We start from the raw sequence: 15,229 nt of genomic DNA on the forward strand, positions 1-15,229 counted from the left end.
TTCTTAAATGAAGATTGCTCCAAGTTAAAAACATTTTTAATTAAAAAGTATATGTTTGGTAACCTTAATAAACAATTTGGTTAATATTTGTTGGGTTATGATACCAAATTTTGTGAATCATAGAGAGAGAATCATATAGTAAACAAATAAAATTAAATTTTAAATTACCAAAAAGTTAGCAATAATCAATAAAACAATTTAAAATGTATAATATTTACATTTATATATATATATATACATATACATAAAACTGATTAAGAAAAATTACATAATTTCCTAATGAAGGAAAAAATCCAATTAGTCATCTTTCTCGCAATGACAAAACACGACAAATAATGTAAAAGATAATTATTAAATAAAAGCATATTAAGTAAATTAGTTAAATAATGTAACTATCACGGTTGACTTATAAATCATTAATTTCATAGCTCAAATATTTTTTCCATTTTAAATTCAATAAATTCTATTATGATAATAATTTAAAACCTAAGAGTTGTGCTACAGAACTGCCATCAAAAACTATTGCAAACTCCTTCAAGTAACTTTCATATAAAAATATCAAAGTTAGTTGAAGGCGTTTGCAATTTTTTTTAATAAGTTTGATAACAATAAGCGGTCACTGAAATAAACTAGAATCAGAACTATTGTTAAGAAAATAAAATAATGAATGTTTTACTTATTTTTTACATCCAAAAAATAAGACAAGAAAATGTGAAATAACTATAGAGTTTTAAAAACATTCCCAATAAATTTCTTTTAAAAAATATATTTCAAAAAATATTATTCAGTCTTATTAGTTCTGAACTGATTGTTTAAAACAATGAAGAAGAATCGACATCTCTCCTAGCAATACATTTGATAAACAAAATTGATATTTCGATCAATCATCAGGTTACACATTCTCAAGAATTTTTTAATTTAAACTTTGATTTGAATGGTTTAAAATATTTTAATCATCATTCAAATATTATAATTATCAAAGTATCAAATTTTGTAATAGCGACTTTATAACTTAATTTTAACCGTTACGCTTTGTAAGATGAAAGAAAATTTATCTGAATAATTTGAATGACAGCTACAAAACAAAAATTTTTAATTTTACCATGTCAACTGAACTGACAAGCATTGTTAAATGTCAAAAATAAAACTACAGCATTAATACATTAAATATTACTATTTTTCAAAATAAATATTGACTTTTTGAATTGAAGATTAAAATAAGAAGTTCCTAAATTTGGAAAGATGCGAGAAAAAAAAAACAATCAATCAGATGACATAAGATATAATGTTATTGATCTGTATTCTTAGAAAATTCCTTTTAGAAATAAACTGAACACAAATTTATTAAAATATATAAAACCAAGAATTCTTTCACAAAAACAAGATTTATTTATTTGATAGTAATCTTGCATTGACATATCGGAAGTCTGACATACAAAGAAATTGAAATGAATCTAAGTAACAAAATGCTGACAAACTGTTCTGTTTACAGATTTTACACTTTCTAAACATAAATTAAATTTTTAAATAATTCTACTATCTTTCATATTTAAGTGTACAAAAAATAAACACGAATAACTGCATTTTTCTGCATTTATTATAAAACAAACTATTATATTAAAAACATAAATATGTAACTGGCTATACTTTGTATTAATATTAATGATAAAACAAAAACGAAAATAGCTTAAAAATATACTCTAAAGGTAAAATAAAACTTGGAAATTTTAATCTGCTTGTATCCTTGAGAATTTAATTAAATTGTAAAATATTTTGTTATGAAATTAATATAATATTTAAGTATTAAATTGTAATTATTAAATATTTGAAAATGAATGACTAACTGGAAATTTTATAATAAAATTAAGAATTTTGGATAATGTACTTTAATCTGCCGAAAGTATAAATTCCACAAATAAATATTTGTTCTGTCAATGCAATGAATCAAATTTAAATAAATATATCATAAACACATAATAAATTAAGGCAGAATACATGAAAAACTTTTCATTGTGTTTGACTTTACGATAATCACATTATAGATTATAGAACTCTAAAATTAATAAACTGAATTAATGGGCAGTTGATATTGAAAGGTAAAGGTATTTTATTTTGATAAAATTAAACACATTTCATATTATTTAATCCCTAATAAACAGTTTTAAAGTTACATAATAAAATATTTTTGACTTGATTATTATTATTATATACAGTCAAACTTCTATATAACTTTCTTCTTCTATATAATTTGGAAGCAGTTTTACTTATATTTTTGGCTGAAAGAGCAAGAATTTGTTCTATATAGCAAACTTCTCTGTGCAAGTTTGTATATTAAACAACATATTCATCTACTACAACTTAGTAAGATCTTTTTGTTTCTTCCTATCACTTCATTGCTTATTTTGAGATAAAACGAACTTCTATATTTTCTAATTTTTCTAGGAATATTTTTTTTCGCTTTTCATTTACGCAACTTAATCATCCTTAAATCCTTAATCTAATTACTTGTTATCTTGTTTAACAATCTTATTTGCATTAATTATCTTTGTAATACTCTACTGTTTCTAAATATCTATTATATCTCAATGTAATCACAAAATGGTCATTGAAATGACAGTTTATAGTTTATTAAAGTGTACTGTACATTAGATAAAGTAGGAAGTAAAGCTTACATAAATTTATATAAAATGACATTCTTTTTTTAAATTTCATACTTTATAGTGTATGAAATGAACACATTCTTAATTATACAACTATATAAGTTTAATGTAGAGTTTATATAAACCATAAAATGCCACTGAAACTTGTGCAACTGTATATGCCATGTAACATATCTTGTAACACGTTTTGTTAACTAGGATTACAGAATCTGCATTTGTACAGATGCATCTCCTCCCTATAAAATTACAATCATTAGCATATCCTGGCACACAGCCATATGTCCGTATTTTTCATTAATAAATTCGAAAATAACCATCAAATAATAATAATGCCAGACACATCGATCCCCCATTCACGTGACAGTGACTCATAGATTGCGTCACACACGTACATCGAGGCACGTGCCAGAAAAGACCGATTGTTATTATAGTCGGCTTTTATTCTTTTTTACTGACCTTTAAAATGGAAAGAAAAAGAAGGCGAAGCAATTTTTGTATATCGAATTTCTCTTAGACTAAACTTTTACCTTCAAAATCAACTTATGGAGAAATACTTTCATTTCAATGCGGCATTATATGTGGGTTATCACGTGACTTTGCGTCACGGATTTTAAATTCGGTGATGATGTCAATTCCCACCTTATACAGTATTATTACAATTACACTACGTTAACGAACAAAGAGAAGAAAAATAGTTATTAGAAACCATTTTAAAGAATAGAATCATACGATTAATGAAGCTTTAAAATTTCGTACAATACATCGTGTGACGTCATTACGGCACGCGAATGTTGTTTTCGGGGAACTCGTCGATTAATGCAATAAAAAAATCGATTTTCTTCTTCCGATAAACAATCATCCCCATATTAAATTATACATTATAAAATCATGTAAACTATACCTTTACTTTAGGAAAGTTTATGGGGTCAGTCACGTGACTAAGATGCCAACGTAGACAACCAGACAAAAGATAGAACGGTAAATAAAACGTACCTTGAAAACCTTTGTGCATGCCGTTAACGAGAGAGAATCTGAATCCCGAACTGGAACAACAGGACATTGTGAATGAGGGAGCCCACGCTGTCTGACTCAACTACTCTTAGCTTTCATGAGTCAGCATCTTAAATGGCTCCCGCTACTCCCGCGCTTCCTCCATCACTTCTCTCTAAGTCACGTGCCAAAACATCTGGCTTACGCAGTCTAATTAACTCAAATCGCATTTTTTTTTCTTTTTTATATATACCTGCCCCCATTCAGTACCGAATATTTGGGTACACTTAAGATAAATTGTCTGTCACGCGAGGTGGAAACACAAAGCCCTACATGATTTATGTTCGAAAAAATTACCGTTGCATAAAAAGAGTATTTTCTTCTAATGCAAATTAATATGAATTTTAAACAGTCCCCCCCCCTCTGCTACTGTTACAGGCGAAAAAAAGATAATAAAAGCGAGAGATTATTATTTACAGTGCCTTTTTTTCAATTGGACATGTTAACAAAAAAATCTAGTAATATCAGTGAAAATAATACTGTAAGGTAATCTAGTAAAAATGATAATAAAAAAATGAATTAACACACAAAAAAAATTGAATTTATAGAATTATTTTAAACCTGTCTTCAGAAAAAATGAAATATTTTCACTCACTTCTTTACATTCGATCTCGTCGAAGGAATCTTCTGATGGCAACTCTGTCAACTGACTGTATTTTCTGTCGTAAACGCAATGATGAAGTTGACGATCTAACATTTGAAAATTTTCGTACGATCTCCGCACCGACCATGTTTTAGATACGTTCGTTACGAATACAGTAAACCAAAGTCCTTTCGACTGTTTGCTGGTGCCATTTGTTGAAGGAAGAACTGCAAGTTTGGAAGCTTCAGATTTCTCGTCCCATATTGTAACCTAAAATAATAATATATAATTTATTATCGTTTAAAATTTCATATCAATAATCCACTATTTTATATGAATTAATAGGATCATAAATTGTCTAATTATATTATTAAAGGCTTTTGTTATTAATCATAAATTTTATGCTATTAATGAAATGAATTATTTAGATTTTTTTTTGTGTGAATTTTTACTTTTCCAGTTGTTATAGAACAGAAGGAAAGTATTGTAAATTTCTCGACGTTTTACGGCCCCCTGATTAAAAAAAAAACAGTACAAAATTCTGTGTGTATGTGTTGTTACGTTGGCCTATATCTTGCTTTACATCTCAGAACCCCATGGACCAAAAGTCTTAAAATTCGGTTGAAATATGCTACTACATTTTAGAAATTTTAAGTCGAGAGGGAGGGTGGATTAGACTTAACGAAAATTTTACTCGAATTGTTTAGTTTATTAAATATTGGCAATTTCAAATTTTTAAAAACTCACTCCTACCCCCAAAAATGAAGCTTTCCTGGTCCCCTTCCTCTTGTTCGAGTGCCAGGAAAGTCGTACAAGAGCCCTTGCCAGCTTTTTTTCTTTTTCATTCTTTGAATATGAGATTTTTATCAAATTTTTTATGAAAATACTATATATAAACCATGTATATTATACTAATTTTATAATCGAACAGAACAAGTATAGAACTGTTCAAGTTATCCTAATAATGGCTAGACACTAATTTAACTAACTATAACAATTACAAGGAAATTTTATTGTGAACAAAATATTTATTGCTTCATTATCTACTAAAAATATTTAGCAACCATAAAGACCATTGGAAATTTTCATTAAGATTTTTATTGCTTTTCTTTGGAAACAGATTGTAAAAAATTTATTTTATGAAAAGCAACAATCTATTTCCTTATTAATTTTTTCTTTTTAAATCGTTATTTCGACTCCATTAAATTTCAATAATTACTCTGTCGAACTAAATTTGATCTTTTAATAAACCTTTTCGTTCTTTGAATGAGATTTTTTTTAAAAGAAAAAATCGGAAATCAAATACAGTAAAACCTGCGTAAACCGGTACTGTTTGGGAGATTTCCGTTTTGAACAGGTTTTACTGTAATTTAATATTTTAGTAACACTTCCATTCAGTAAAAAATTTTTAAACAGTAAATTATATTCTATAAACGCCTTTTAACATAATTTTTTATACAATTAAAAGTTCTGTATAATAGAAAAAAACAAATTTTTACATTGTGCCACCGCATGAGGAACTTTTTTTTAAACCAAATTACGTATACTGAAACGGAGAAGAACCTCAAAAAATGATCTTTTAATTGTATATTCGCCTTGCATTTTTACAAACAATTATATACACTAAAATCTGTCTAAAACGGAAACCTGCGTAAACGGGGAAAATTCTTCGGAACGGAGGGTTTTTTTTCTATTTTTAAAAACACCCGTTCAGAACTGAAACTGCCAAACCAGAATAATAAAATTCGGTATCGTGAGATTCCGGCATACACAGGTTTTACTTTATGATCATAATTACGATATATATATATATATATAACACTCGTATATTATTTATTTTAACGATGAAAGCATAGAATAACTAGACTCATACCCCATTTATTTAAACCTAATTCTACTTTTGAATGATCTGATATAATAAATAAAAAGAAGTATTGCTCAATATACGTGAATCTTTCCAAGTAAAATTTAATCGGAGTATTTTGCCACGATTTTGTGGAATTCTATTCTAAATCGGAGTCGTTAGAAAGCACTTCGATTAATATTTTACCTCAATATTGAGGTCCACCTTTACATTTAACGATTTTTTCTATGCTCATTTTTTTCTATTATTTTAAAAATTACAGTAAAACCTCTCCACACGTAGTCCTATATAAGATTATTAGTAATACAAATAATCTTATATACGTAAACGAAAGAAAATTGCCTTGAAAACATGTTTCTATTCAGTAATTAAATATCTACAATATTTTTTTTGTAAATATTGACTGTATTGAATGATATTCGTTTAAATTTAAATTAAATACAGTAAAATCTGTCCAAAACGTCAACTGAGTAAAACGGAAACCTGTCTAAACGGAGCGATTTTCTGCGTTAAAAAAAAACCTGTTCAAAACGGAAACCTTTATTCGATACCGTGCGATTCCAGTTTACACAGGTTTTACTGTGTGAAATTCCAATTAAACGAGTATTAAATTTAGTTCAATAGTTCCCTATTATTCATCCATGTCAGATAATTTATGAAGTAACACCATGAGTTATATATATATATATACTTTTTAATTTTATTTTTAAAATAAAATGAAAGTTTTGTTATAATTTACATGTTTTGCAAAGTAGAAATCAATAAGAAATGTCAAAAGCTTCTAATCATTATATCATTACAGATAGTGTGGCATTTCATGTAAAGTTAACTAGAATTTCTTCAGTGTAATTTATTTTCTATAGTGTAAATTGGATAGATAAAGGCAGATAATTTGAGTAGGCTATACTCAAAAATCATACTTTCTTTTTAATTATTTTTATCTCTTACATCGTGTTTAAACTTTAATATTACTACGATGTGAATCTAATGCTGGCTAATTTAAATACAATAAAGAATATATTTGGTGTATAAGTAGAGTAGAGAGAAAGTTAAAAATGGAAATAACACAGTGTTAATTTTTAGAAAATGGCGATAATAGGGAAAATTTTTATTTTACTGGATGAAAACACAAATAAATTCCTCTCGAAAATTTAAAAATAATGCTAAAAAGCCATCTTTTTTGTCTTATTGACTTATTAAAAATTTATATACAAATTGAATCTCACTATAAGGAACTTAAGGGACCTTCAAAAATGCTAAACTGAGAGTTTGTTTTAGTGATAACTTGTTTGATGATCATACTTAACTAATTAAATGCATATAAATTAAGTCCACATGTTCACATATGAAACAAACGTGTTGCATATGTTACTTATATGTTATAAGTAAAAATAACTTAATTATTTGATGACCAAAAGAAGCCGATCTATGTACCCCTCTCACTGATGTCCCTCGGTGCCATCTTACCCTCTATTCTTAAGTAAAGAATAAGAAAAGAATAAGGTACACAGCAAAATTAAGAGACATAAATAGCCGTCCTTACTCCGTTTCCCACTTCTATGACAACTTGTGGCTCTTGTTGAGTTTAGAGCGAGAATATATGGAGAGAAGAGTGTTACTCGCTCTCGTCTGTGTGGTCGTGATAAACGAGAGCGAGTAACAGAGAGCTTAAAACGTCATCACCTCTTCTCGCCACATATTCTCGCTCGCTAGCGCCTGCATAATCGCACCCTAAAAGGGAAACGTGTACTGTATTTTAGGATAATATAGAGCTGAAATAGGGAAATGCTGTAATATAAAACTTTATGTATCGAAAGACTTAACTGTTTTAGTGGAATCTCGTATTAACGAACTTTTCGCTTTCCTCCTCATTACAACTTGCATATGCGAACATATTTATAGCCATTGCCTTTTATGCCAGTCGCGAGATAACAAAATTTCTGCAATCTTCACTTCATTATAACATTTTCGTTATAACTTCTTTTCCATTGTCTTCCAACTGGTAAACAACTGTACCCAAGAGAGAGGGACGAGTAAATAATTTTGTTTGTAATAATTATGGTAATTTATTAGAATAGGTTAGGTTCGGTTAAAACGTGCGTCCCACTGTTTCCTTGCTGGAATCAGAGACGAGCCGCCATCTTGGCACCAAAGGTAACATTTACCATCTCCGGAATTGAATCCAATCCAGGACCGTTGCAGAAAACACCAACGAAGAGAGGTAGACCACCAATAAATCATCTAAAGCAATCAACAAACAACGCAATATCATCGGAATTGGAGACAAACCTTATCACGGACTATACTGAAATAAGAACAGTTACCAACTCAGACAGGTGAGAAATCCAATTTAAACCCATCGATAGAGCTAACAACTACGGAAACAACATACATTTCAGCTACAGACCTATGGTTGAAAATTGTAGAACTTAATACTATCAGTAACGAAAAAATAGAAAAACAATTTTCATTTATCCGAGAGGAAATTAATGTAGTTCATAGTGAAATAATTAATTTAAAAAAAACAATTGCAATTTATTAATGAAAGAAATGAAAAGATAGAACTAACCAAATTACGTAATTCAAATGAGTAACCTTAAATTGCATTAGTTCTTTATGTTACCTATGGTTCCAAAATGGCGGCTCGTCTCTGATTCCAGCAAACAAAAGAAAGGAAACAGTGGGGACGCACGTTCTAACCTAACCTCGTCTAATAATTTTGTTGGTAATAATTATGGTAATTTATTAGAATAGGTTAGGTTAGGTTAGAACGTGTGTCCCCACTGTTTCCTTTCTTTTGTTTGCTGGAATCAGAGACGATCCGCCATTTTGGAAGCATAGGTAGCATTAACCCAATTTAAGATAGATACTTTGAATAATGCAATAAATAATAATAAATTAATAATATATGATTATGCAAATAAATTAACGGATGTAAATCAAAGAATTACTGAATTTCTTGAAGCATTCTCTAAAGATTACATGCAATGAAAATGAAGACATAAAATCTATCTATAGTATACCTAATCCTAAAATTAATATTAAATGTTTAACTCTGAAATCGGAACAACTGAGAAATAATATTTTAATGACATTTAATAGACTGAAACAAAACAAATTTTTGGGAGAGTGGCAACATGTAAATATGGCAGCCGATTTAGTTAAAAACTCACGTAATAGAAGAAAATCGCTATTACCATACTATATTGATTTTAAAAAAACGAGTTCAACTCAAATTACGAGATGATTGTCTGTTAATAAATCAGCAAAAAATTACACACAGTTTTATGCAAAATCAATTAGTATACGCTGACGATTTTTTAGAATATACCCTACAAGAAAATTTAATAAATCAGAGTCCATAATAAAAACAAAGGAAAATAATGAAACAAATAAGAATGGAAACCAGGGAAACGTACAACTAAAAATAACAAACTGGAACTGTCAAGGATTAATAAGGAAAATTACTACTAACGACTTCTTATATTTATTAAGAAACACTGATATTCTGGGTATTGCAGAAACCTGGATGACCTCTCCAATCGAAGATTTAATTAAGAATAATAAAGAATACAAAATTATATAGACAATAGCACAAAAACTAGACGGCCCAGGTCGTCCATATGGAGGACTAAGTTTGATACTAAAAAGAAATATTGGAGAAATAAAATTTATTCAGAAAACCACTAATTATATAACAGTATTATTACAAATCACTATTCCAGATATAAAGTTTCTAGAAAAAAAAAAAATTGGTAATATCATGCAGGTCTACGTACTGTACCTCAGGAACAACTACAGACTCTAAATGATATTTTTAAAGATTTTGAAAAATGGAAAAATATTTCCCCATATATTCTAATGATAGGCACAAAAAAAATAGACTTGGAATATAGGGGACCGAATATGCTAATTCGAAACACACGAGAGTCTAAGGATAAAAAACATAACAAATTAGGAATCCAATTACTAGATTACACTTACCAACTACAGTTATATATATTGAATGGAAGAACTAAAAAACGATTACCCATCAGAAATAACTTGTATAACTAATTCTGGATGTTCAGTAATTGATTTAACAATATGCTATGAATTATTGGCAGATCTACGGATATACAGTGGTGCCTCGTATAACGTACGCCTCGAATAACGGACGCTGCGAACAACGGACTTTGTTTGGCCGTTACGTGACTCGAGCAACAAACTGGCTGCGAACAACGGACTTTCCGGCATAATTGGTGACTGCTCCATGGGTGCGTTCTTTAATAGCGGTCGCTCTCGCTACTACGGGAGTGCGCTGCTGTTTGTAGGCATTTAGGAACGACGGTGAAAGAAAGAAAGATGGCGGCGCCCGCAATATCGATAATATCGTGATGGAGGAATCTATAATTCTAAACTATGAGCTTTAAAAGGCAAAAGAAGGATCCCAATTGTAAAATTTAACCATAAAATGGATTATTTGTTGAAAGAGTATTCAAAATAGCCTCGAAAAAAAATTCATAAAGACACTTACGTCACCGCGTGCACTAACTCGCGCTTTCACAATTTCTAAATTCTCATTCATAAAACCATGTAATGGACCCGGAAACGAAACTATCTGAGCCATGGAGGATGCCATGTTGCTTCCCACCGTAAACTACTGCTACGAGCGACCGTTTTTGCCGTTCGACGGCGCGCACTCCCACCGGAATTTAAGAACGCATTCCGCAGGAATTTTTAAACGGATGTCGCTCGCGTAGAGTTACGCGGAGGAATAAAAGAATGCACCCCATGTTCATTTTTTATGATACAGTACGGTTATTTTATGCTGCGGAACGAATTAGATGTTTTAACACGTATTTCTATGGGAAAATGCGTTTCGTATAACGGACGTTTCACTTAACGGACGTGCACCTGGAACGGATTAAGTACGTTATATGAGGCACCACTGTACAAGTTTTAAACTGTGACTTATCAGATCATTTTCCTGTAAGAACCTATCGAAGTGGCGAAAAATCAAGCTTACAAGAATAAACCCGTACTCTACCAAGTAACATAACTATCAACAATATCAACTACAAATTAGTGAAAGAATTAAATACATACTAAGTAGTGGACTGGAAGATGGAATCGACAAATATTTACGATTGGAAAATTCAATAAAACAATTTATAAAAATCTCATATATTTAAAAAGCCTTGGTTCGACTTTATATTTTAAAAATTAAGAAGAACAATGCCTTACACTCTTCAGAAAATTCTATACAAACGATTCATTTAATCACTACAAAACACTAAAATCTATATACTTTAATTTACTCGAATCCAAAACGATAAAATATTTTTAAAAATTACAATAGCAGCTGATTACGAACAAAAATAACGATTTTTTCTGGACAACAATACAAAAACTACGGAAAAAAGATATTGAACGACAATCGTATATTGATTTCTCAACTTGGTCTCGCTACTTCAAGAGATTTCCCAATATTGAAAAAATAATATCCATGAAATTAACAAATCTGTATAATGAAATATTAGATACACTGTTTACTTATGAAGAATTAGAAGAATCAATTCGTAAACTGAAATTAAAATCGGCTCCAGACATTGACTTAATTACTACTAAATTTATAAAATTACTGCCACCGTCAGCTAAACAAATATTACTTGATTTATTTAATTATTTTTATAATTCGCTAAATTTTCCAGAATCTTGGAACTCAGCTAAAATACTTATGATTTACAAAAAAGGAAACCGGAATGAACCTGAGAATTATCGCCCAATAGCTCTTCTACCGATCATAAGAAAATGTTTTACATCAATTCTAGAAGCACGTTATCAACGTTGGATAGAGGAACAAAACCTGACTTCGAAATTCCAATTTGCCTTTATTAAATCCAAAAGAACCGAATCTGCTGTATCCTTTTTAACTTCAATAATTCAGATTTACTTACAAAAAAAAAAAAAAAACGCAGGAAAATATATTCAGCCTTTATTGACATTTCAAAAGCTTTTGATTCCATACACGTTCCTACTTTAGTTAATAAACTAAAACTGTTCGGTGCTGGAAATAAATTTTGCTCCTATTACAAAATTAATGTTATTCATGGCAATCAAACTCATCAAGAAGTAACAATCTATTATAAAAGATCAAAATTCAATAATGAAGTCCATTTATCACCTATGGTACTTGGAAACTCTAACTATACCTACAGAATCGAACATCTTATCTGCTAATATAAACATGAATATTAAACGTTTACTAATTCAAATCCCATAACAAATTCTCTTTATCAATAATACTTATATAGATTTTTATAAAGAATTCTGTTATTGGTGTAAATCCAGGAACTTTTCATTACTTCATTTGTTTAAGGACTGTGCTGCATTAGAAAAACATCGTAAAAAATATCAAATCATTGAAATAATCCACACGAACCAAGACTTAAACTACAGAGCTAGTATAGGTAACCTAGCAATAAGCAATATGTTTGAAACAAATAATTTTTTGAACTGGGTAACAAGGTTTTCCTTACTACAAATAAAGATTGTATCTAATTTTCTGTCTAAATATTTTCATAATTTTTAATTCATCAATCATAAAAATGAAATGTTCCTGTAAACACTTAGTTTCAACCTTAAAATTGTTATATTAGCGATAATTTGAATTAAATGTATTTACAGATAAGGAAATAAAGTAATTCGAAACGTAAGTTAGACGAATTTGGTACAATTTTCTTTTGAAAAGAAAAAAAAAAAACAAATTGATGCACATTAAAGTCGACGTGCAATAGGCTAGTAGCCAAATTTTGCACGTGAAATGGTGGTGTGAAAATAAAAATTCATTACAACATCACAGCACAATAACACATTATTAAAGAATACTTCCATCACAAATGTTACGTATTAGTAAGTTGTAAAGCCATCCTCGCCATTGATCAGTTTGCACTAATTGTCAAGCTGTGTTTACAAAATTCCTGATTTGTAACATTTGTTCCGCGATTCTGTAATAAATTTTTTAATTTTTCACTACCATTTCAAAGTGCAGAATTTACTACGGTATTACCACTACTTACAGGCTTTAGGCGCATCAATTGTTTTGCAACAGAATATATATACTCGTACAATCACATAAATTAATCTATATATACAACGTATACGAGTACATACACATACATTACATAGAGACATACAATATCTGTTTCATAATTATAAAAGTTTCAACTTTTAACACACGTAATAAAATTTATTTAAGGAAAAGAAAGATTAAAACTATTATAATTATGAAAGACGACAAATATTTTAAATTATATTTGTCAAAAATGTAATAAATTTTTCTGTATTTAACAGCAGAATACACGGAGACTATAGGCGAATTACTCGGTAATGCCTTTAACACAGCTGGATAAGCAAGCCAATGATAATCTGTTTCAAATGAAACGGGCTTTGTCATTGGTTTGCTTATCCAGCTGTATTAAGGTCGCTTTACTAGGCAACGAGCCCTATGTTTATACACTAAAATGGCCTTTTATACCGGGTCAAAACCGTAAAATTTTATTATACTGAAAATCTTTAAAATAATTGATTTGTGGATTGAATTGTATTCATTTCGAAATAACATGCAACAGAACCTGACGATTTTAATTTTGTCCATTAAGGACAAAAGTGACCTGTAATGGAGTCAAGCAACGTTTCAAGAGATGAAAATCGGATTCGAATTACCAGTAAGAAATTATAATTCGGATTGGACTCCAACCGAATCCTTCTGTAGCAGGAAAAACCCTTCAATTGTATTCAAAACCCAAACTATTCAATTGTATCTATCATTAGAACTAATCCTGTGGTTAAAACTATAAAATTATCATTAAAAATATTCCTATGTAAAGACCTACATAGAACAGTGACGTGTATCTTATGGGCAATTACCTAGAGCCCCCACCAACAGAAAAATGTCTACAATCAACACTGTACTGTACATGGGACCCCCCTAATTCAAATTTGCCTGGTCGCCCTTGAAGCTATAACGCGCCACTGACTTAGGAATATTTTTTTAATGGTAGATTCATGGCTTAATGATTGTATTCGTGGCATTCTTTATTATTTTCTGAGCTACTGAAACTCGAAAAACACTGAAATATCATTGATTGGTTATAATTAATTAAAAAATTTTGTAAGGATTAAAGATTATTACTTTTACAATTAAACAGAAAAATGTTCAATGAATGAAAGTCAATTTCTATGTTCAAAATGATTATTTTTTTCGAAAAATAATCGATATTTTCATGGAATCGTGTTTTTATTCTTGTGAAAAGTTAAAAAAAAATTTCTGTAATACATCAAAATATGTCATTTCTTTCATCATATATCTAGATATTGTCACTTTTATTTACGAATTCGTTTGTATACAGAGATTATTGGAATGAAGGTTAAATTTCCTTGCTCTTTCTAGAGTTTTCTGACAGTTTATAGCAGAAGAATTCCAAAATGTTAATATTTTAGTATTTGTGGTTCATTTACACTGGCATAAATATTAAAACTAAATTTTAAAGATATAAAAATTACGCAAAAATTGATATTTATAGATAACTTTTTAGCATCATTTGTAGTTAATGATCACAGCTACATAAGTCATTACTTATTTATTTACACTTAGTACTTTGGAAACAATTTTATAAGCCCATTATTAAATTAAGTAAATAAATAATTTTAGTTTATTTCTATACAATATTTTCTTAATGAACTGAACGATAAAATATTTCCTTCTGTGAAGGATCCGAATGTGAATTCGATCCGGACTCTCATCTCTCATCAGTGATGGACGAAACGATTGTCAGGCCCTCCTGTAATGCATAAAATTAAAACATTGTGCAGTCCGAATATAGAACTTAAAATATAAACAGTGGTTTCAGCCTATCTATGACCTTGTCATACTAATTCGCTATGCTTTAGGTGTGCGATACCATGTGCGAATACTGGGAATGGAAGGAAAACACAGTATAATTCTACGAACTTCCATTTTTAATATTTGTTAATAATATTTTTGTAATTTTGCAATCGTCGTACTTGCAAATAATTTAAATATACCAG

The 15,229-nt window shown here is 29.5% G+C and overlaps 1 protein-coding gene across 3 annotated transcripts in view; it reads right to left on the reverse strand.

The window, feature by feature from the left end:
* The window catches only part of LOC136984976 (uncharacterized), an 89,574-nt gene that overhangs the window by 44,731 nt on the left and 29,614 nt on the right, over window positions 1-15,229 (reverse strand). For 2 of the 3 annotated variants that reach the window (XM_067282133.1, XM_067282132.1), the window contains exon 4: window positions 4,306-4,563. In XM_067282133.1, coding sequence (XP_067138234.1) covers window positions 4,306-4,563 — 258 coding nt within the window. Of the gene's footprint in view, window positions 1-3,653; window positions 4,071-4,305; window positions 4,564-15,229 lie in introns of those variants that run through there. The other variant, XM_067282134.1, reaches the window with a different exon arrangement.

The sequence above is a fragment of the Centruroides vittatus genome, unplaced genomic scaffold, assembly GCF_030686945.1.
Source record: "Centruroides vittatus isolate TY-2023 unplaced genomic scaffold, ASM3068694v2 contig_941, whole genome shotgun sequence".
Classification (NCBI taxonomy): Eukaryota; Metazoa; Arthropoda; class Arachnida; order Scorpiones; family Buthidae; genus Centruroides; species Centruroides vittatus.